The sequence below is a fragment of the Tyto alba genome, unplaced genomic scaffold (assembly GCF_018691265.1).
Source record: "Tyto alba isolate M040663 unplaced genomic scaffold, T.alba_DEE_v4.0 Super-Scaffold_14, whole genome shotgun sequence".
Lineage (NCBI taxonomy): Eukaryota > Metazoa > Chordata > Aves > Strigiformes > Tytonidae > Tyto > Tyto alba.
Genome location: NW_024881276.1, coordinates 11664980 through 11686952, shown reverse-complemented (window position 1 = coordinate 11686952; position 21973 = coordinate 11664980). Strand labels below are relative to the sequence as shown.

The window sequence follows — 21973 nt, the reverse complement described above, 5'->3', positions numbered from 1 at the left end:
CTGGCTGGCAGCCAACCACAATGCAGCACCTCTCTCTCCCTTCCCCTCCGGAAATGAGAAGGGACAGAGAGCCAGGCTTGGGGTTCAAGATAGGACTGGGATGGGGAGAAATTCCCCTTTATGATCACGAGCAAAAGGCAGACTCGTTAGAGGAAGAAAAAAAAAACCATACATTTATTACAGACACTAACAACACATAACAGAGTAGGACAGTGAGAAGCATTGCCACATCTTGAGAACACCTTCCCCACCCCTCCCTTCTTCCCGGGCTCAGCTCTGCTCCCGATATCTCTACTTCCTCCCCCAGTGGCGCAGGGCAGGGAAACGGGGGGTGCAGTCAGCGCTGCCACTTCCCTTATCTTCGGTGAGGGGAGTGTCCGGAACTTGTTCCTCCTGCTCCATCGTGGTCCCCCTCTCACAGGAGACAGTCCTCCACAAACTTTCTCCGACATGAATTCCTCCCACGGGCCTCAGCGTTCCCCACACTGCTCCGTCATGGGTCACTAACTTCCTCCGACTGGATTCTCTCCCACGGCTGCAGCCCTTCCCGAGCTGCTCCGGCATGGGACTCCCCCGCATGCTGCAATCCTCCCAGCACTGAATTACAGCAGCGGGGCTGCCTTTTCCCATGAGACCCCGGCCTTCTTCGGGCACAGAACCTTGATCAGACGAGCAGGAGCAACAGGCCATCAATGTCTGCTCTACCGCAGATCTCCATGGGTGGCAGGGGGGGCTGCCCTGCCGTCTCACCACAGGATACAGGGGGGTCTCTGCTCCGGCACACCTCCCCCCTCCTTTCTTCCTCCGTTCCTCCACTGATCTTGGTGTTCATGCAGCTGCAGCAACTCCTCCTCACAAGTCCCACTGCTCGTCACCACGTCCCTTCTTAAATACGTTATCGCAGAGGCGCAGCTGACTGGCTCAATTTCCCAAACAGAAGTGGAGCTGACGTGGAGCTGGGGGAGCTTCGAGAAGCTTCTCACAGGGGCCGGCCCGATAGCCCCCTCCCCTGCCACCAAAAAACTCCACCACTCACTCAACCCAGAACAACTGGTCATGGTATCCCACTGTAATTGTTTAAAATTAGGTGAGTTGTACCCTAGCCCAGACACGAAGCAAGTAGTCTGCAATTTTGTTTTGGTGCACAGATACATATTTAGAAATGGAGAGATGGAGAGCTGTTAACCCCATCCTTTCTCATGTACCCTCCAGAAGTGGTATACGTTATAAGACCCAAACACTGCCACATACATCCCACCTGAATAAGAGCTCTTATCCACCACACAGAGTTCCTTTACATAATGTATTAGACTGATGTATTTTCTAATGTCAAAGTATTTCTGAATTAATGAATAAGTAGAAAGATTTTCACTGCACTCTATTGTATTTGGACTACTTTTAGTCTTTATGTGATACTCCAGTCCTAAGTTTCACTATCCATGTGTACTTCTGTTAACAGTTTACCATACTGGGCTGGAAATTCTGGTTTTCAGAGTTCATTTAACAGCCACACCTCTAATGTGCCAGGAATGGCTCTTACAGGGAGGAAAGAAGGCATCTAGAACCTCACATACAGACCAAGGTTCATTTCTGTGAAGTTCAACAGAAACTTCATGTTCCCTTAAAGTTAAATGGAGTCAGGAGTATGCAGAACCTTTTGGGACTGGGACATAACTGCCTTTCTCCAGTGATTTGTCACATTTGAATTTAATTCCTTAACCTATGCTGCAGGTCTAAGGGGAATGACACTGAGCCAAGGCTCCCAAAGGCTTGGATTATATCAAAGCTGTTAGTGGCTGAGTACCAATAAGACTGGCTGTGAGAAAGTAGCTAGCCACAAGATGAAAACTTGTTTACAAAACACACTCGAGCACAAAACATGGCTGAGGCTGGATCCCCTCCAGAAAGGTGCATGGACAAGTCCTTCTGCATTTGTCTGCTGTAAAGGCTTGTACACCTGACTAGCCCTGTCGTGCCCTCCACCCTTGCTCCTGGTCAGCTGCATCCAGCCAACGGTCAGTGGGCATAGCACTGAGATTTCTCAGGGTTGTCTGCTTGTCTGGGTGAACTTCTTTCTCCACACTTGTATATCATAAAACCATCACAGAGGACTCCTCTAGACTGACCTGCAGAAAAAGACACACTGGAGCAAACAACACAGGCCTAGATGTAAAACCAAAAAGCAGAGCCTTGAGGAAAAATGCACCATGTGGCTTTGTTCTAAGTGTATTTTAGAGATGCATCGTTTCTTCATTTATGTGGAAGAGCCATTAATGCATCCAGGCATTTTTGAAGGTATGCTTGTCAATACCAAGTTAGCACAGGAGTTTCTAACACTCTGCAATACTACAGCTATTTGAAGAACATCAGCATCCTCTAGCTACACAGTATAGCAAAGACAACAGACACAGAAACATTTCCATGTCTGTTCGTATACAAGCGATAAAGGGTATGTAGGACCCTCTGACGGAGCAGCTGCTCAGACTGGACACGGGAGATATTGCCAGCATACCAACTGCAAAGAGAAATGTTGGGTTTATTATTCACAGGCTGATTTCTGAATAAGGCACAGCAGACACATGAAAAATGCCAGACATCATAAATATTTTCAAAACTGATTTTAAAAGCCAAAGAGTAGACTTGGGACTTGTCCTGCATGTGTTATTTTAGGCCATGAGATAAAAAGTAAACCACCAGTTCCAACCTGCTTCCTCTCATCCATGCAGTGGGTCTCCTCCTGCAATATCTGGGCCCACCCTGTGACTGATTTTAGACAAAATCCTTGGAGGAGAATCCTGCAACATTAACGCTGTGGCAGTTTGCTCTATCTCCTGCAGACCATGGCACAGCTGTCTCCCTAAAAGCTGAGAGGTGCCTAATTCTCCTCTAATCTTGAATGTTCTGGTTGCCATAATATCTAAGTAAACTGAGAGATCCCAAATGGAGAAAAGAAGCCAAACATGCTGTGTCAGGTCAGTTCAGGGAGTTCTAATGAAGCCTTTTTAATAGCAGTTCACTTATGTGAAGCATCCCTTTATTAACATACTATACTGATTTGTCTAAATGCCTTTTTTTTTTTTTTTTTTTTTGTCTGAAAACTAATACATTAAAGTCTTTGGAAATCTATGGGCAGTGATGTTGCTGATGACAATATCTATTAACATTATTATGACAGCCATACATACAATACCATTGCTTTGGGTATAGTGGACATGTGAAGTGGAATGACAGTGTCTGCCCAAAGAGTCATTTAGTTCTTATGAAGACACAGTCTATATACCCACTCATGCTTAGCAATACTCTGCTCTTCTGCCATCTGTTCGCTGACACTGGAGTTTTTGCTGCAAAGACAAAAAGCCATGTGGAAATTGTGAAAAACGAGCTATGAAAAATACATGTGTTGGTTTAAAAGTCATACTACATCATTTTTTTGAGTAGTTATGCCATGGTCTAAGCTGAATATTTCAAAAGGTTGAGACATATTTAATTGTCTGGATATTTTTACAATTTGGTAAACACTTATACAGCTTCCCACCTGCACTGTGTAATGTGTCGAAAAGCCAAATATTCTCTGTGCGTGCTGTAACAGGCAATGAAACTACATATCCCTTTAGTGACCTTATGAAGAGATTGCATCTACCTTTTCAAAATTGACATGGAAGATTTCCAAAACTGCACAACCATAGACTTTCCAAATAAATGTTCTTAGCATGACAGACAACAGAAGGAGTTCATGTGGCAGAAAAAGAGGCCCTAAAATAATCTCTTGTACAGAAATAGTAATGATTCTTATTTTTCCTGCCTTTTACAGGATACTGTAAGAGTAGGGGAGGGGTTTAATGGAACCTCTGAATCAGCATGGTTTACTATGACACAATCTTCTATGTTTCTGTCAGATTTTCATTCAAACACTTGGGCATACATTTAATGCTTACAATGTCATGTCATTTTACTAAAAAGGAAAAGATGGGTCTAATGTATCACTTTGACAGACCTGGATCCCCTTTACTCTGTACATACATACAGTGGCATGAGAGTGATAGAAAGGCTGATTTAATGCTGAAATACGAGTACAAAGATGATTGAAATCCCAGCATCATTGAAGTCAGTGACGAAACCCTATTTATTTAAATGAAATCAAGATTTTCAACTGATATTTTTTGCATTAATGTATGAGTCAAGAAAATAAATTGTATCTGATTCTACACCTTTCAGGAAAGTTTATGCTTAGTACTCATTTATTTATTTAAAATGAAAAATATTCCAGAAATATGGTATTATCCTTACTAGAGTGGTAAGGAAAACATTTAAGCAGTGGAACGCTGCATATTTATTCACCTTGGCTCATCATCATTCAGAGATAACTTTCTCAAGTAAGTACTCGGTACAAAACCTTCATTCCTGCAAAATGAACAGCTCACAGTTTAGTTGTCATACACGACTGCATCTTAAATCTGGTTACTTAAAATGGGAAAAAGGGATTAATCAGAGAGTCACTTTTTAGAATGCCACTAACATAAATGCTTATGGTTAAAACTTTTATGCTTTTATTTACCACGTAGAATAATACAGAAGTAATTTGTTTTAGAAAATTACATTTCAATAAAGCATTCTTTTCGCTATTCATTAAAATGGCTTCTTCCTCAACAATTGGCTTCATCATATGGAAGACTGGAACAGCTGTTCGACAGTTTCATTACATGCCATCACAGTTTCTGTGATGCAGGATGCCAGTGATTGATGGGTGCCAGTGGAGTATCCCAGATTGAACGCAGAAAGTCAGTAGGAAGGCTCAGTGCTTTTCCCGACACAATGCCAGATGAAATTGAGAAGTTAAGCTAAGTGAATATGTACAGCTGAGCTCCCACTTAAAGCAGCTGGCAGTATGGCACAATGGACCCAAGTTATGGGGGCCAACAGGCATCTGTAGTTGTAAGGGAGTGGGCTGAATGCTGTGCCCATCAGAAAAATAAATAGGGGGAATAGATTGTATATTTGAATATGGATGGACGCAGAAAGGAAGAGTTTCTTTAACATAGATTTCAGTAGAGTGAGAATAAAAATTCGAGTGCATGAAAACAGGTGAAACAGGTAAATCCTGATGTTCGTTCCTACCACATTCAAGAAAACATGATCTCCATCTTTTCTCAAGCAGAATTTAAAGGTTTTGTTATGAAGTATATGTGACTTGTCCTTACAGAATCAATACTGCAAAAGTCTTAGAGTCTCAAGACAAAGAAATAACCGTAAATGCCCCACATTTCTCTTTATCTCTCTCCACTCTTTCATTCGTCTTAGAGCCCTCTACTCAGGCTCTATAAACAGAGCTATCTGTATCATATGCTTTTACATAGCCATAAACAGTCCAGTGAAGGCATTTAAGAGCACAGCTTAATAATTTATTATTGTCTTTGAGTTGCTGCGGTTGTGTGCTGCTTTCTTTATCCAGAACAGTATGCCAATACTGTGAGTTACCTTTACTTTAAGTTAAGGTTGCTTTATTTGTTGGTTTTCTTGGAGTTGTAAACTTAATCAGTGAATTATAAGTGGTTCAAGTATTTTCATTCTGTTCCAAATGAGTTTGAGCATCCCCTAGCTCAAAAATTCCTCCCTTCCACATTTCTATCAAGTATATAAAATCAAACTCAGTTAATATCCATCATGAGACAGACAAGGAATCTTATCTCTTCCAGGCAGCTCCTGACTGTTTCACTGCCTTTGTCTCCAGTGTGCTACTAAAGCTGTTTCTCATTTAATACTTTGGGAAGAGATGCTCTTTCCTGCCTCAGCTGGATATTAATGAAAAATATCTTAAGTTGCTGAAGGGGATTCCTCCACTTGTGAACCTCAAAGAGACTAATTAAACTCTGTGCAGGATGGGGGGGTGCCCTGTCTTTGTGGAAAAATATTGCTAAACTGGGAGAGACTGAAGTGATACGTGCCTCAGCAGTTCTCACTGGTCTCCAGTGTTGTCACTGCTATTGCAATAGTAATGGTGTTGGTTTAAAGATGGTTTGTGTACACAAAAGAGGCAACATTTGTGAGGAGAGATTGTATCTTTTTATTCACTTAAACTAAATAGTTAGGAAAAAATAGATAGCTTCTATTTACACAGGCCCTTCTTCATTTACATATCAAAAATAAGGCCACTGGATACTATCTTAGCTAGAATACTAGGCAGTGACTGTTGTAAATCTTACTCAACCTGGCAGCCAAGGATGGTAATGAAAATGGAGTTGTACAGAAGACATTGAGGCTTCTAGAGCAAAGCTTAAAAGTTACTAAGGTAATTCTAACATAGATCCTGTTTTCTATGAAGAAGAGATATGCAGAAGACCATGGCTGTGGAACAGAAGTATTCTTCAGGGCGTACTTACCCTTCCAAATCCCTTACTTTCCAACAGTCAGAATCTTCATCTTGCAATACATAGTATTTATTGCTTCTGACAAGCCGGATAGCTGAATTTCCTTCAGGTTCATAGTTGCATTGGGCCACAGCCATATTCAGGAGTGACTTGTTTGGTGATATCACCGGAGGCAGGCTTCTACGCTTCCACTTTTGAAGACAGAGGGAATAAAATTATAAGGAGATGCAGCACAGGGTACAGTAAGAAATAACACATGACATGTACATAATCACTTATATCTTCAACATGTATAATGGTATTAAGCAAATTAATCAAAGCTAAGAAGATGGGCACAGACAAGCAGCTTTACCTCATCCATTTAGAAGCACAGCCCAGATACTGTTTTTCACATTTGTGAGACAGGTGAGAACAGAACCAAATTCCATGATAATGACACCAGAAACAATTAACTCTGAGTGGAGGCTGACATGGCTGTAATAGGAAGCTCTCGGTACTAGAATTACGTGATAGACTTGACTTTTATCAAAAGCTTGACACCTATCTGAAGCTGATACTACTTAATGAGCTGTTGCAATTCATTTGCTTTGGGCACCACATGACCAAATTGTGCTTTACCATAACTAAGTGCAATGACGTCCTGTTGTATCAAAAGGTCCCATCAGAGTATTATAAAATAACTTTGTTTTTTTGAATGACTTTTGATCAATAGTGTTAACATGAAGCCCAACAAATATTAGTCAATTGTTACTGCTAATCACTGAAAGCAAAAAGCTTTGTTAATTCTAAATCATGCACTTTCTTTACCTCGTTTTATTGATGTTTTTCTGCTAAGCATGTTGGATATAAGGAATTCCATTCCTTGGTGCCCAACTTTCCCTGTGCAGAGTTAAACAAGTGTAGGTACATAACTATGTGATTCATCTTACCTAGCTTTGACCTGTGTCTTCATGTGAAATATGTCATCCTACAGAAGAGTCTGCCTCATCACAGGAATTACTTGGATGAGAAGACTGACATTAAAGTTAGGTGACATCAATCAAATCACGGACAAAAGAGCATCTAAAATTAAGGCACTGAAATGCATTTAGAAATAGGGGAAATGTCATAACTGAGAAAATCCAGACATCACAGTTCTTTAAAAGCAGAGTAAAGTACACTTTAAACACTGAAAGCAAAGGATGAGGGAAAATAAGAAAGACTTGGGAGAAAAGGCTCCAACTGCCACCTATTTATTATTGAAAATCACTGTGATGCAATGCAGGGGAAGAATGCCAAGTGGCCTAAAACGGGCTGTGATTCCTTTAAATCCAAGTGCCCATGGCATTGTATGTTTGTTTGTTTTCTCTTTATTGACATTTCTTTACTTAATTTAAACAAGGAGAAACCAAAGAGCCAAATGAATGCCTGATTGAGTCTACTGAGCCAGAAGACACACATGATCTCTTCCTGCAAACACACAAAGTCTCAATCTGATCTCACTAAGGTCCAGTGAAGATACTCATTCTTTAAAGAGGTATCACTCATATCAGAGTACTCTTAATTTGACTAGAAGTAGGTCTGTTACTCATCAAGTACTGCTACTTGAACCCACAAAGTCATATCTGATCAGTGGAAAGGAGCTTATAGCTTGAGGGCCTGTGTATGGCAGGATTCAAGTTTTAGACTGCCCATTTGCTTTCTGGAATAATGACAGAACTAGAGTTTCCTGCAGTTGTCATAAAAGATGGAGAAAATGATAATTACAGAGATTAAACTGTTTTCTCTTTAAAGCATTTGATATTCAGTACAGGTGCTTATGAGCTGATGTGCACGTATGACATTTGGCCTTGGTAATTTCTGGAGATTAAATTGTTCTTTCTTGATTTACTGTGTTTTGCTTGTGGAATGATCAGAGCGTTATCCTCTGGCAGAACTTTCATCACCTTGTATGAACAGAAGAAATTTCAAAGCATTGGCCAAACTAAATGGTATAGAGAATTATTAACACAGCAATGAGTTTTGCTTTTCCAGCCTGCCAGGGAGAAGAATCAGCCAAAGATGAGAATATCAGATTTGCATCCCTTTGGGTTTCACTGCTAGATGTGTATTTATGTATTGCAATATTCTGGATGGACTTAATCTGTAACCTGGTACAGATTAATGTTCTGGTTTGATATATACAGTTTTCCATTCCCAACACTTGCTGAAAGCCCCAGATAATTTCCTAGCAGTAGTTGAGTAGATCTTATTGTTTCCAATATTCTGGCCATGATACTACTGGGGTTTTCATATTGATGACTGTGTCACTGTCATCTAGAAAGAATCGAGGTGACAACCTGAGATTCAGCTGCAATGTGCATATGGGGAACGGTTACTATCTGCAGAACTGCACCCTTACTGTACAGCTGGAAACATGTGCTAGATCACTTCAGCTTCCACAGAACTTGTCCAATACCTAATGATAAGAAGATATGTGTGTGCACGCAGTGGACTTCTATCTGACCTACTGCAGTATTGGTCTGGCCTACCTGAACCGTTTCCCAGTACAAAGACAGTGGGTTCCAGGCACCAGCAGAGTTGAAAGTGTTGCTGAAGCATACAAAAGTAATATCTCGTACAAAATGTAATGACCTTGGTCAGTTGGGAAGAAAGCAAGGGAGCAAAACTTGCAGAGGCTGGAGAGGTGAGAGACGTGAACTGGGAGGTAGGCAGAAGGAAGGCTGGGGTACAGTGGTGCTCTGAAGATCAAACTGAGTAGATGAAAAGGACATAATGAAAATCTGCAAAGGGCTTATAGAAGTAGCTCTGTGACTACATATAGACTGTTTCTCACCACGAGAAGCCAGTATTAGCCTTCTTAAACTGACTAGATCATATAACTTGGGAAAATTAAGTTGAGTTGTTCTAACCAGATGTGGCAGTTATTATATCTGCATTTACTAAACATGTTTTAGAAGTATCCATCTGAAATCTGTCATGTCCCTGCTTTTAAAATTTCCCTTTCAAAATAACTTCTCTGAACTCAAGCAGATAATAAAAACAAATCATAAAGACCTAGCAGAAGCCAGCATGTTCAGCAGCAGATTTGCATGACTGATGATCTCTCCAGATAGACAAAGCATCTCCTGATGGAAGCCAGGCAAAACAGACCACGGTATTCAAAAGAAGTTATGCTGCTGCATGTTCACAATGCTATTACTTTCAAATCTCATTATCAGAAAAAATGTCAAAAGATTCTTTGTTCATAGCTTCTTTCCAAGTCTTTATTATTAGTTTTTCTTAAAGATCCATTTTACAGCTCTTGTGATTTTATCTTCCGTCTCTTGATAATCTATGTGTTTCTTAAAGCCCTGACTGTTCATGTCAACTGTATACATAAAAATTCCGCATTTTTTTCTTTTTCTTTAAGCTACTTTCTGATTAACAGTGTCCTGGGTTGAGTGAGTGGTGGAGTTTTTTGGTGGCAGGGGAGGGGGCTATCGGGGCGGCCCCCTGTGAGAAGCTTCTCGAAGCTCCCCCAGCTCCACGTCAGCTCCACTTCTGTTTGGGAAATTGAGTCAATCAGCTGCACCTCTGCGATAACGTATTTAAGAAGGGACATGGTGACGGGCAGTCGGACTTGTGAGGAGGAGTTGCTGCAGCTGCATGAACACCAAGGTCAGTGGAGGAACGGAGGAAGAAAGGAGGGGGGAGGTGTGCCAGAGAAGAGACCCCCCTGTATCCTGTGGTGAGACGGCAGGGTGGCCCCCCCTGCTACCCATGGAGATCTACGGTGGAGCAGACGTTGATTTATGGCCTGTTGGTCCTGCTCGCCTGATCAAGGTTCTGTGCCTGAAGAAGGCCGGGGTCTCATGGGAAAAGGTAGCCTCGCTGCTGTAATTCAGTGCTGGGAGGATTGCAGCATGCGGGGGAGTCCCACGCCAGAGCAGCTCGGGAAGGGCTGCAGCCCGTGGGAGAGAATCCAGTCAGAGGAAGTTAGTGACCCATGACGGAGCAGTGTGGGGAACACTGCGGCCCATGGGAGGAATTCATGTCGGAGAAAGTTTGTGGAGGACTGTCTCCTGTGAGAGGGGGACCACGATGGAGCAGGAGGAACAAGTTCCAGACACTCCCCTCACCGAAGATAAGGGAAGTGGCAGCACTGACTGCACCCCCCATTCCCTGCCCCTGCGCCACTGGGGGAGGAGGTAGAGATATCGGGAGCAGAGCTGAGCCCGGGAAGAAGGGAGGGGTGGGGGGAAGGTGTTCTCAAGATGTGGCAATGCCTCTCACTGTCCTACTCTGTTATGTGTTGTTAGTGTCTGTAATAAATGTATGGTTTTTTTTTCTTCCCCTAGCGAGTCTGCCTTTTGCTCGTGATCATAAAGGGGTATTTTTCCCCATCCCAGTCCTATCTCGAACCCCAAGCCTGGCTCTCTGTCCCTTCTCATTTCCGGAGGGGAAGGGAGAGAGACCTGATGCATTGTGGTTGGCTACCAACCAGAAGGTAGAAAATAGACTGAGACTGTATTTTAAAGATACAGAAAGAAAGACAAATTAAAATAAAGCTGGAAATACAGATTTTAAAATCCCATGAGTTGAAACCCAATCTGGTTTAATTTGCAGGAGGCTGTGTAATTATGTGTGTATACACAGTCAGACCATACTGTTAGTCCTTTTCCAAGACATAAAACATCATAACTTAAGCCACTTTGGTCTCTTCTATTCTTTTATCCTTGTTACCTCCTAAAAGGTTGGGCGGTAAAACTAAGGTCAAAGATCTCATGATTGCCCTTGTATTTGTACAGGATGAGATAGATGAGGAAAGAAGCATAGAAGCAGATCTGCCAGTTCACTTTTATTCTTAATCCTGCCAACTGTTGACTTTCTTCATCAAGCAGCTGCTGTGTTAGAGGACTCAGGCTGAATCAAGCACAAGTAGTACTTTTTGGTGTCCTGTTTGTCTCTTTGGGTCTGTGAAAGCCTGCCTTTCTTAGATGGACAGTAAAGCCCAGTGGTTGCTGGTGGGACACCACACTCTTGGGTTTCTGTGATATAAAGTCAAGATTTGGGTAAGAGCACATAAAGAGCTCAGGTGCACTTCCCAATTCATTAAGTTAGAGGCTGCCTCTGTGAAGTTGTGCTAAACAGACATTCCTAAAGAGGCATCTGTACTCCTGACCCAACCTCAGAGGAGCACAGCTTGAGACTTGCCTGAGATAAATGCATTTCATCACCATTTCTCACCCACCCAAATCAGTTGTATTCATTCGCATCTTCAGTTACAATGTTTTCCCCAAGTACTATAAGCACCATTTTCACTGGGGAGGGTGGTGGAGGGCAGTTTTTTGCATTTCTATGAATGGGCACCTCCTGCACACTAGAGAGCTGATTTTGATGGCATTCCCTGGTCCCACTGGAAATAAGTGTATAAAATAAAAGACATCCCTACAAGGGCTGTAGCCACTATTGCCATCAGCATGTTACAATGAATTTAATATGGCTGAGACTTTCCCAGTTTGCCACAGGGAGGAGGAAGATGAGTCCCCTCTGACACAGTGGTGGACACAAGGACGCTGAGTCTGCACTGCAGATTAGAGGTCTACACCAGGTTCCAGTGAGTGGCTGTTTGCAACTCTTCATGCCGTCTCACTTCCCTCCCTTCCACCTGGATGCTGGGTCTTTCCCTGTAGCCAGATACTCAAAAGTTTTCACCTACCAACATCTGAGGGACTGGAGGCAGTGGTTTCACAGACCCAGTTGTGCAACACAGAGTCACATCTAGAAGAGAAAGAGAATTAAATAAAATACCATGAATTTAACTAAGGCTTTATCTCTTGAGGCTTTCTCACTTGCAGATCTATACAGTGGCAACAATAACATCATGACAGCTGACATTTCACCTCCCTGAGGTATCATCATCCTTTAGGTCTGTATTTTCCAACCTTCTCTTAATTCAAGCACCATCTCAATATCTTTAAAAAAAACCATCAACCATTGTTTTCATCTATGCTAAAATACAAATCAGGGCAATTTGTGGTTGTATTTAGCTCTGTGGTTTTCCCAGTTCTATTAGCTCATTTGGTTGCATACACAGGTAAACACACGTATGCTTTATTTTTATTCTGGGTTGTTTTGGTTTTTTTTTTTTTTGTTTTTTTTTTTTTTTTTTCAAATTGTTTCATTGAAACTTTTAGTCTATGAAGCAGTGATTAAGAAATACTGCTTTCAATTACCCAGAGGTTACAAGACTGACGTTGTCTGGACTCGTCCCTATGCACACAGTCTCCCTGTGTTCTGCACATCTCAGCATCCTCAGGAACAAATTTAGAGTAGATACAGAAGATTATCCTGCATGCATTATTATTTCAGTCATAAACAAAGCATTCAATATACAAAAATTCTGGTTTTAATTCTTCTCTTGGCTAAACCACCCATGACTGGTAATGAGGTATTTCCTTGTTCTTGAAACTGACCAGTGGTTTCATGGTCCTATTTGTTTTTGTAACAGGAAGCTAAATGAAGCTATTAAAATTACTGTTACAAATCAGCTGATGACTCTACATTATCTAGTGTTCCATAGTGGTGTAACAATAGTAAATAAGGCTATATCACTAGTTTCAATTTTCAAAAGCAAATGACTGTAACAAGCAGTCTCATAGATCTAAATCAGGTTCCTAACTGCTCACACCTGCATTTTTGTATTTAACTTTTCATTTCGGGTTCATACTTTTTCGACTGTGACTGCAAATGCTCGAGACCAAGGGTCAGTCACAATTGAAATCAGTGGATCTACCAGTGTTCTACAATTCCAAACAATCGAGCTTCGAAAGGCTGAAGCCCAAATACTCATAAACTGCTGTTCCCTCTCCCAAACGTGGCCTTCCATTGCTAACTATGTACATAGATATGAGCAGATTCCCTTCTGAAAATGTGACACCTAAGAAGGTACTGCTTTACAAATTTTCCTCTCTGTCTTTACAGATAAAAACTAAACCACATAAATAATGACGAATAATTTCTAAAAAAAAAAAAAAAGCTTTAGTCAAGCATGTTAAAATAAAAAAAAATGCTGCAAATTAAATCACACTGTTTAGAAGAAAATCCATATAAATATAATTATATATTAATATAAGAGTTTTACTTCTATTTTTAATGAAACTGCATTATTTTACACTTATCCATACACACTCCTGTGCTGAACTTCTGTTGTTCCTACCCATCCAGGTTATTGGACCTCACCACTACAAGGGTCTTACAGCATAATACAACAATTTAGCTAGATATCTTAAGAATAAGGACAAAAATAATTCCATCTGGTTTATTTTGTAGGTAAAAATGTCACTAACTTTTTGATCAAACACAGTAGATATAATTTAGTGTATTTCCCCCGGTTGTACTATAAGCTACAACGTACAGCAGCTCTGATGTTAAGAAGAGATTAGCACATACATGAAAAGGGGTAAATAGATTAGCTTTAATATTGATTACACTGCCTTAAATGTCCATGTGATTTGGCAGTATTGTGAAAAACATCAATGAGACTAATCAAACAAATAAAAAAACTCATTGCATTTCTCCCAAATCATACATCCAGGGGCTGCTTTACAGGTCTGGTTGCAACAGAGAAACTTCCCACTGATGAAGAATTCTTTATGGTACTTGTTTAGTAAATCTAAATTATCTTTAATTTCTGGAAAGCACAAAGAAACCAAAGAGAACACGACAGGCTGCAAAATGGGAGTGTTGCTTATCATCAATAGAGCGCCAAGCCATGGGACCCCAAAGTGACTCTAGACACATATCCTGCTCTCATTTTTATCTCTGTACCATATTCCTCTACACAAACTCAAGTCTGAAATCCATACCCCCAGCTACTTGTTTCTTTGAGAAAGAAACCTGGGTGTCAAGGAGATAGATACAGTGCAATCCAACAAGACACCCGAAGACAAAACAGGATCCAACAGCTATAATACAAAATCATGGATCTTATGAAGATTTCACTATCAATAATAAAAATAATTAAAAGAAAACATTTTCATATACCAGAATATGCTGTTTTCCTAGAACTCTCTACTGTAAGAAACTTATATTCACTGATACTCAATACAACATATGGCAAATCCAAACAAATGTTTATCTGTTAAAATACAGTTCTCATTAAAGCACATCAAAAGGGAACACCATCACAGAAATACTTATTTTATATCTGTAGTACTGCCTTAGTCTAGAAAAATAGCACCAGTAGCATCACTGAGCTAGTGATACATTAGTTCTGTAAACTGTAACGGCAATTTTGGTTCCAAAAGGTATCTAGAAGAAATGTAGGAAGTGTAAGGTAAGACTTTAAAAATGGGTTCTGTCAGGACAGGTTTTCAGTTGGACTGCAGTGAGCCAGTGTAAACCCAAGATTCCTGAACTTGCGAGAGCTGCGAAAAGATCAGGACATACCTTCATGACAAGTGTTTTTTATACACTTTTTAAAAGGCTTGTAGGTGGTTGAATATTTGTGCTATTAGTTGTCTCACGAGCATTACAAAATATAACACTCATGCAACCTTACTCTTCACAAATTTTGTTTAAAAGATCTTACTGAAAATCTTGGTTTCTAGAAGGTTCAGTGTAATTTTCCAAGTGCTTCTGGTCCATATTCTTCATAACTTCATTTAATTAATTGACATACCCTCATTTTGGTGTATGAAAAGGGAGTCACAGAGAGGTAGCTCATATACAAGCTTACAATTAAAACTGGGGAGGATATTTGTTCACAGCCCATTATAGATTATGTATTTTTGTTCCTACAATGGCCAGCATGTGTGTGGGCTGCCCTATTCAATGTGAGTTTTTTGCCTTCACTGGAGTTATGCAGGGACAGAGTTTTCTGCTTGTAACTTTAGCTTTGCATGACTGTGGCTTTGTTTCATTGAAAACAAGAGAAATTTCCTTAAAAAAAAAAAAAAAAAAGGAGTAAAATACAAAGAAAAAACCACTAGCAGTATTGGTTATCAAAATGGCATTCATGCAGGTAAGTGCTATACTAGCCACATCAGAAATGGCTGTGCTCTATTAATCTCCATCAGTAAAGGCTGAACATATGATGAGGATTTAAAAATGGCCATGAAAAATAATAAAGAAAAACCTTAATTTGGCTTATTTCTCACTAAAACCTTCAGCATTTAAAATTTCTAATCCATTCCTGAAAAGACCATGCATTTCAACCAGTCAGTCTTGAAGTATGAAAGAGACTAAAAACAAATGACAAAGAATGGCACAAAATCATGAGGCAGGAGTATTTTCCTATCTCTCCTCATGTTATTGAATATTTTGGTACGCAAAGGAATAGTCTTACCCTTATGCAAAGCTGCAAGCCACCGCTCCCGGCTCTCTTCATTAGTGGCATAGATGTAGAGGAGTCCACCCTTGTACACAACCTGGAAGAGGTTGGGAAAGCTGGTGTAGTAAGAGTGTCCTGCCTGAAAGTGTGTTTACTATGCAGGAGAGGAATGGAGAAGGGGATGGGAAACAAAAACATTGGCTTTGTGGACCCGCATTGAGCTCGACAAGTTAGTAGTGTTTCTCAGAAGTCACTCATATTATTGCCATTTCATATAAATATTTCATATTTCATATATTTAATATATTTCACGTATTTCATACAAGTATATTTAATACAAGCATATTTAATACATTTCACATGTCATATGTCTTATGTCATACAATATGACTATGACTATGACTATGACTATGACTATGACTATGAATATGAATATGAATATGAATATGGTTAACCAAAGTGGCTTGTGTCCAAAATTACAGTTGCCGAAACAAAGGACAGAATCAAATATTTCTGGTTATTCCCATCTTCTATCTACAAAGCCTTATAGCCCACATGTAAACTCTTTCTTTCCACTTCAGTTTTTCCACATTCATGTTACACAAGGCCAGACCGAATGCTCACAGAGGCCAGGAACCCATCCCTGACAGCATCCAATAACAAATACTGAAGCAGATTATATGCTCAAGGCAGCTGTACAGTGATCAGGGAATCCTGATCCAAAGGTGATGCATTTATACTGAATACATTTTTAAAGGTATTTTTCTTCTGTGAATACATTCAGTTGCCTTTTAAGCAAATAATTAGTATCTACAACATCCTGCAGTGCGTAGTCCTACAACTTAGCTACACAATATGAACAGTCAGCTTCTTTTGCTTGTTTTTAACCTATCTTCTGATAGCTTTGTTTGATGTCTACCTAATAATTACTAACATCTGCTTTGCTTTTTGGATCATTTTTAGTACTGGGGTGACTGTGTGTGTGTCTGTGTTAGATCAGGGTTTCTCTTGCCCATGTACATGTTTTTTCAGTAATCTGCACTGAATTTCAAATACCACTGTATTGCTTTTCTTTCTTAGACTAAAGAGCTCTTGTTATTAAATGCATACTCACACTGGTAAGTATACATGACACCAATTTGCTTCTGGTCTCCTTATTTAGTGAAATGGTGGAGCCCTGTGAGATTTTCTCTTTAACATGTTACCTGCCCAATCTATTAGTCATTGTCAAGTCTCTCCTTTGACTTCTCTTTAGTTTACAACATCTTTCTTCACTTATAGTCACCAGAACTAGATACAGTATTCTCCTGGTGATCACAGTAGTGTAAAAACATATTGAATGTTTTTACTGAATATGTGCCTGCTTCCATGTCCAAGGATATCATTAGCTCCTTTGCCCACAGCATCACACTGAGAATTCATGTTTAGATGGCATGATCCTCAAGTCCTTTTTATGGATACTGTTTACCAGAACAGAGTCCTCCATCCTGTAACTATAGCATACACTCTTTTCCCCACTTAACTGAATTATGCATTCCTGACAAAATACACTAATTTAACATAAATGTGTCATTCAGTGCCACAAAACTGCAGGAGGAAGAAGGGAAAGGAAGACTAAAATGACACCTAGGATCATCCAGGCAGTGAAATACTAAGTAGCTCTCATGAGGTTGCCCTTAGGCATGGCAGTTATTGTAGGGTCATGAATTAAGGCAGTATTCAGAAAACCAGTTATTCACTCTAGCAGCCGGCTGCTTGCAGTTGCACAGTTTGGCAGTGGCACTCCCAAAGGGGATCTGTGGCCACTTCTGCATGTCCCACTGCCCACAGAATTGAGATTGATGGAGGCTCTATGAGGAACCTGAGCTGGACAACTGAAACATGAAAGGCAGCAAATTTGAAGTTATGGTTTTCTCATCACATTTAATTCTTGAATATGTGCAGTGCTTTGTGCAGCTGCATCGTCTGATACAAGGCACAGCCTTGGATTTTGTGACTGTGGCACATTTGAATAGTAATCAGGCAGTCAGTGGTCAAATCCTGCACTTGGTATTGAGGCCAAAAAAAAGAAGCAGAAAGAGAGAGTGAGAATTAAAATAAGAATTTTTGAGTGCTTAATTCTGACTTAGAATAAGTGATAATGACATAGTGGAGTGATTTCTATATTCCAGATAATATTAAAGCAGATATCTGATAGTCCTTTGAACAGAAAAGAAACAAGACTTAATCTAGATTCTATCACAGTTAATTAAAAATATTTCAGCAAAGTCACAACTTCAGTAACAGGGACTGATTTTCTATTTGCTGTAAATATCAGTAGCAGTCAGAAATATCAGGTATCACAATTTAGGACAGGAACACTAAGTGTAACCTTAGGATGATTGGCATACCTCACATGAAATGTAAATGAAACAGATTTCATGGCTAACCTGAAAAGGATATTGTCTTGCAGGAGGTGTTGATTCCTCAAGATTCACTGTCTCAACACATTGGATTTTCTCAATCTCAATTGACCCCTTTTTACTTCCTTTTTTCTAGAAAAAAAAAAAAGAAACCACAGCAGACTGTAAACTAATGTTAACACAATATAAAGTATTCTAGTTTGACAATGTTGTACGATTTTGCACAAGCAAAATTTGTTGTACAATTTTGTACAAGCCATAGCTTCAAGTTTGTTAAACTTTAAAGAAAGGTAGTAAAAAAAACTTCTTGGTGACCTATCTGTATCTAATATACTGATCAAATTCCTTTCTAAGTCAGTTACAAGAATTACAGGACACAGACCTACATCTGAGGGAGCATTTGCTGAAACTGCAGGAGTACGGGGCAGAAGAGGAGGCTAGGGGGAAATAAAAGGAAAATACCTTAAGTGCAAACCAGAAGCCTAGCTGTGGCATTTGTAATTTTGTTAAGGTAACAGAGCTTATTCTCACTGAGCTTCCCTGCAGTTTTGTAATAGGATGTAAGTCACAGGAGGAGTCCAAATGTATCAAAAGGAGCAAAAACTTTAAAATAAGTTGCCTGGGACATATTTTTGCATTCCTGATGGGAGATGATCTGAGTGAAAAGCCACCCTGTTGTGATATACAGTCACTCCATAGGAAACAAGGATAGTTTAACCATCTGCTTTGTGCAGCTGAGTGGTGAGATTCTGAACTAATTGTGCCTCATACAAGTAACTTCTGATGCCAGTTATTTACATCAGTTCAGAGGGAAGCCTGAACAAGGAAAACGTCCTTATTCCAGATAATGTGTACACATATGCCAATGTTAATTACTTGCTTAAATTCTCTTTGGAAGGACAAACAGATGCTCAGTGGTATGCACAACTGCAAGAGTTTTTCTGAATAGAGACACTCTTAAGCCTGCAGCTAAGAGTTTTCCTGAACTGAACTAAAACTACGATTTGATATTCTACAATCCTACTCAAAACAAAGTACACCTTGCATTATAACACACAATGTGTAATCAAGTTTCATAGAAGAAAACCAGAGGAATAAGGTGACACTGGAAAAAATCTTAGATCAGTTTACTTAAAAAAATTCTTACCCCTTTGTCATATTCATAGTAAGAAAGGTTTGCTTTTGTCAGAACAAACAACCTTTTCTTGTAATGAATTGGTGATATTTTTTTCTTCTGTTGTGACTTCTTTAAAAGAAGTTCTTCCAGAATTGTTTCTTGTCCATTGTATTTCCCTAAGAGAAAATCATAGTTACTTTTATTAGTACTATTAATAATCATAACAGCACCAAGTATAGAAGCTGTAATAATGAATATATTAAGAGTCATTGTCCTCTATATGTTTTATAAAATTTTATGGTAATATATGGTTACAATGCATGTGTTTAATACTGATTAAACAAATGAGGCTGTTCAGCTTATTCACCCAGTTAAATCAATCTTAATATACAAAATTTAAGCTACAGATATACTGTAGTTCTAAACAAGGCATCTCTGTTACTTTATTGTCTGAGGATGTCTCCTTTCAAAGCCATGCACCCTTTCTGGCAAAGAGCACAGTCTGCTTTATGCAGAAATGTATTATATCTGCAGCCCAACATGGAAGTCATTACAGCAAAGAGAATGACAACAAAAAAGAAAAACCTTCTATTTACAGACCAGAAAAACATTCTTAGTGCTGACAATTGTATTCCCTGAACTGGAAATTTCCCATTTATTTCTTTCAACTGAAACGTATGCGTATTTGTGAAACAGTGATACATAGCAAAGATCAAAAATAAAAATGTTCTTGCGTTGCATATTTAGACCTATATACACATAGCTATGTATTTTTTCTTAGCCTTGATAATCATACAGTGGAAAATGACAAGAAGGATGAGATTCATCATATTTCTACAAGTTTAGTATGGTTTCAGGTTATCTTACCCAGTTGTGAAGCAAGTAGGACACGTCCTTTGCCCTGTATGTTCTGTAGCTCCAAAGGGAAGTGTGCTAAGCAACCCTGTTCACTACAGAGAGCCCAGCAGAAAAAGAAAATTTGCATGATGCTCATCACACCCACTTGGTCTATCCACTGAATTCTGCCTGAACCCAGAAAGTAACAAATACCTAGTAGGAACAGTCTGAAGAGGAAAAGACGGGCTTTACTAGCCATTACTGCATCATGGGTATCTATCTGGCTACCCTTCCTGAGGACAGGATGCCTACTTACGCCTTCCACTAACTCCCCTTTGGACAGACCAGTCTATGTTAGTGTCACTGGTGATTCAGCTTAAAGGCAATCTTGCCATGACATCTGAAGGACATATGAACTTGGGGTAGATAAAGGAAGAATTGGGGCTGAAATCTTTCAGTTGAGATGTCTGTCTGATATGGAGGAAAGGAGGAGTATCCACTCCACTTTAGGAAGTTTTTCAGGCATTACAAGGTAGGTACTTGCACTGAGTGACTGTAGGAGTAACTAGAATGGAGTTAGGAGTTAGTTCAACACAGCTTTGAGAAGCTGTCTTTGCAATTAAAATATTAGGTTTGATAGAAAATGTAAAAACTTTCTCATTCACACAGCAGAGCAGTAAGAACTTCTGTTTTTGTAAGAGCATGTGGTTTTGTTTCCTTACACTGGGAAACATCCAATCTTTATTTCCAACCCACTGAAGTTCATAGAGATCACAGAGGTACTGGAGGCCAGGAAAAAACGATAGGTGAGATGGAATTTCATCTACTTTATTTTAAAGCATTATTTGCAGGTCCTTTTTATGAGGCAATGTCCTGGTAGCAGGGGAGAGGAATACAGCAGTGGCCCATGTGAGAAGCTACTCGAAGCTGCCTTGGATCCAAGTCAGCCCCACCTCTGCACCAAAGCCAAGCCAATCAGCTGAGCCTCTGCAATAACATATTTAAGAAGGGACGTGGTGAGGAGGAGTGGGGCTGGTGAGGAGGAGTTGTGGCAGCTGTGTGAACACCAAGGTCAGTGGAGGAACGGAGGAAGAAAGGAGGGGGGAGGTGTGCCGGAGCAGAGACCCCCCTGTATCCTGTGGTGAGATGGCAGGGCGGACCCCCCCTGCCACCCATGGAGATCTACGGTGGAACAGACACTGATTTATGGCCTGGGAGGGGTTTCACATGGATGACCAAGGTGACTGAGCCCAAAGAAGGCTGGGATCTTGTGGGAAGAAGCAGCCCCCATTGATGTAGTTCAGCGCTGGGAGGATTGCATCATGCAGGGGTGTCCCATGCCAGAGCAGCTCAGGAAGGGCTGCAGGTCGTGGGAGGGACTCACACCAGAAAAAGTCTGTGGAGGACTGTCTCCTGTGAGAGGAGGACCATGCTGGAGCAGGGGGAGAAGTTCCAGAGGCTCCACTCACCGAAGCTGGAAGAAGCGGCAGCACTGACTGCACCCCCATTCCTTGCCCCCTGTGGCACTGGGAGGATAAGGTAGAGTTATTGGAAGTAGGGCTGAGCCCAGGAAGAAGGGAAGGGTGGGGGAAGGTGTTTGCAAGATGTGGCAATGCTTCTCACTTCCCTACTCTGTTAAGTGTTGTTGTTAGTGTCTGTGATAAATCTATGTTCTTTTTTTAAATTCCCCTAATAAGTCTGCTTTTTGCCCATGACCAAAATGGTTGATTTGCCCCTCCCTGTCCTATAGAGAATCCTAATCTTTGTTTATTTTTCCCTTCTCATCGCTGGGAGGGAAGGGAGGAGTGAGCAGCTGTGTGGTGCTTAGTTGCCCTCTGAGCTCAAACCAGAACAGGTTATCACTGTGTGACCTTTACAAAATTTCTTAACTGCTGCTTGAATTAACCTGAGCACTTACCCGAACTGCCAAGACTGATAACATTGCTCATGTGAGACT

At 40.4% G+C, this 21973-nt stretch overlaps 1 protein-coding gene across 1 annotated transcript in view; it reads right to left on the bottom strand.

Moving 5' to 3' along the window:
- The window catches only part of BMX (BMX non-receptor tyrosine kinase), a 32146-nt gene extending 10181 nt beyond the window's left edge, over positions 1-21965 (bottom strand). The window contains 9 exon segments of the mRNA XM_042788263.1: positions 2461-2515; positions 3285-3341; positions 6378-6556; positions 12046-12107; positions 13900-14019; positions 15676-15757; positions 18090-18194; positions 19210-19355; positions 21935-21965. Coding sequence (XP_042644197.1) covers positions 2461-2515; positions 3285-3341; positions 6378-6556; positions 12046-12107; positions 13900-14019; positions 15676-15757; positions 18090-18194; positions 19210-19355; positions 21935-21965 — 837 coding nt within the window.
- Positions 21966-21973: the final 8 nt, after the last annotated feature.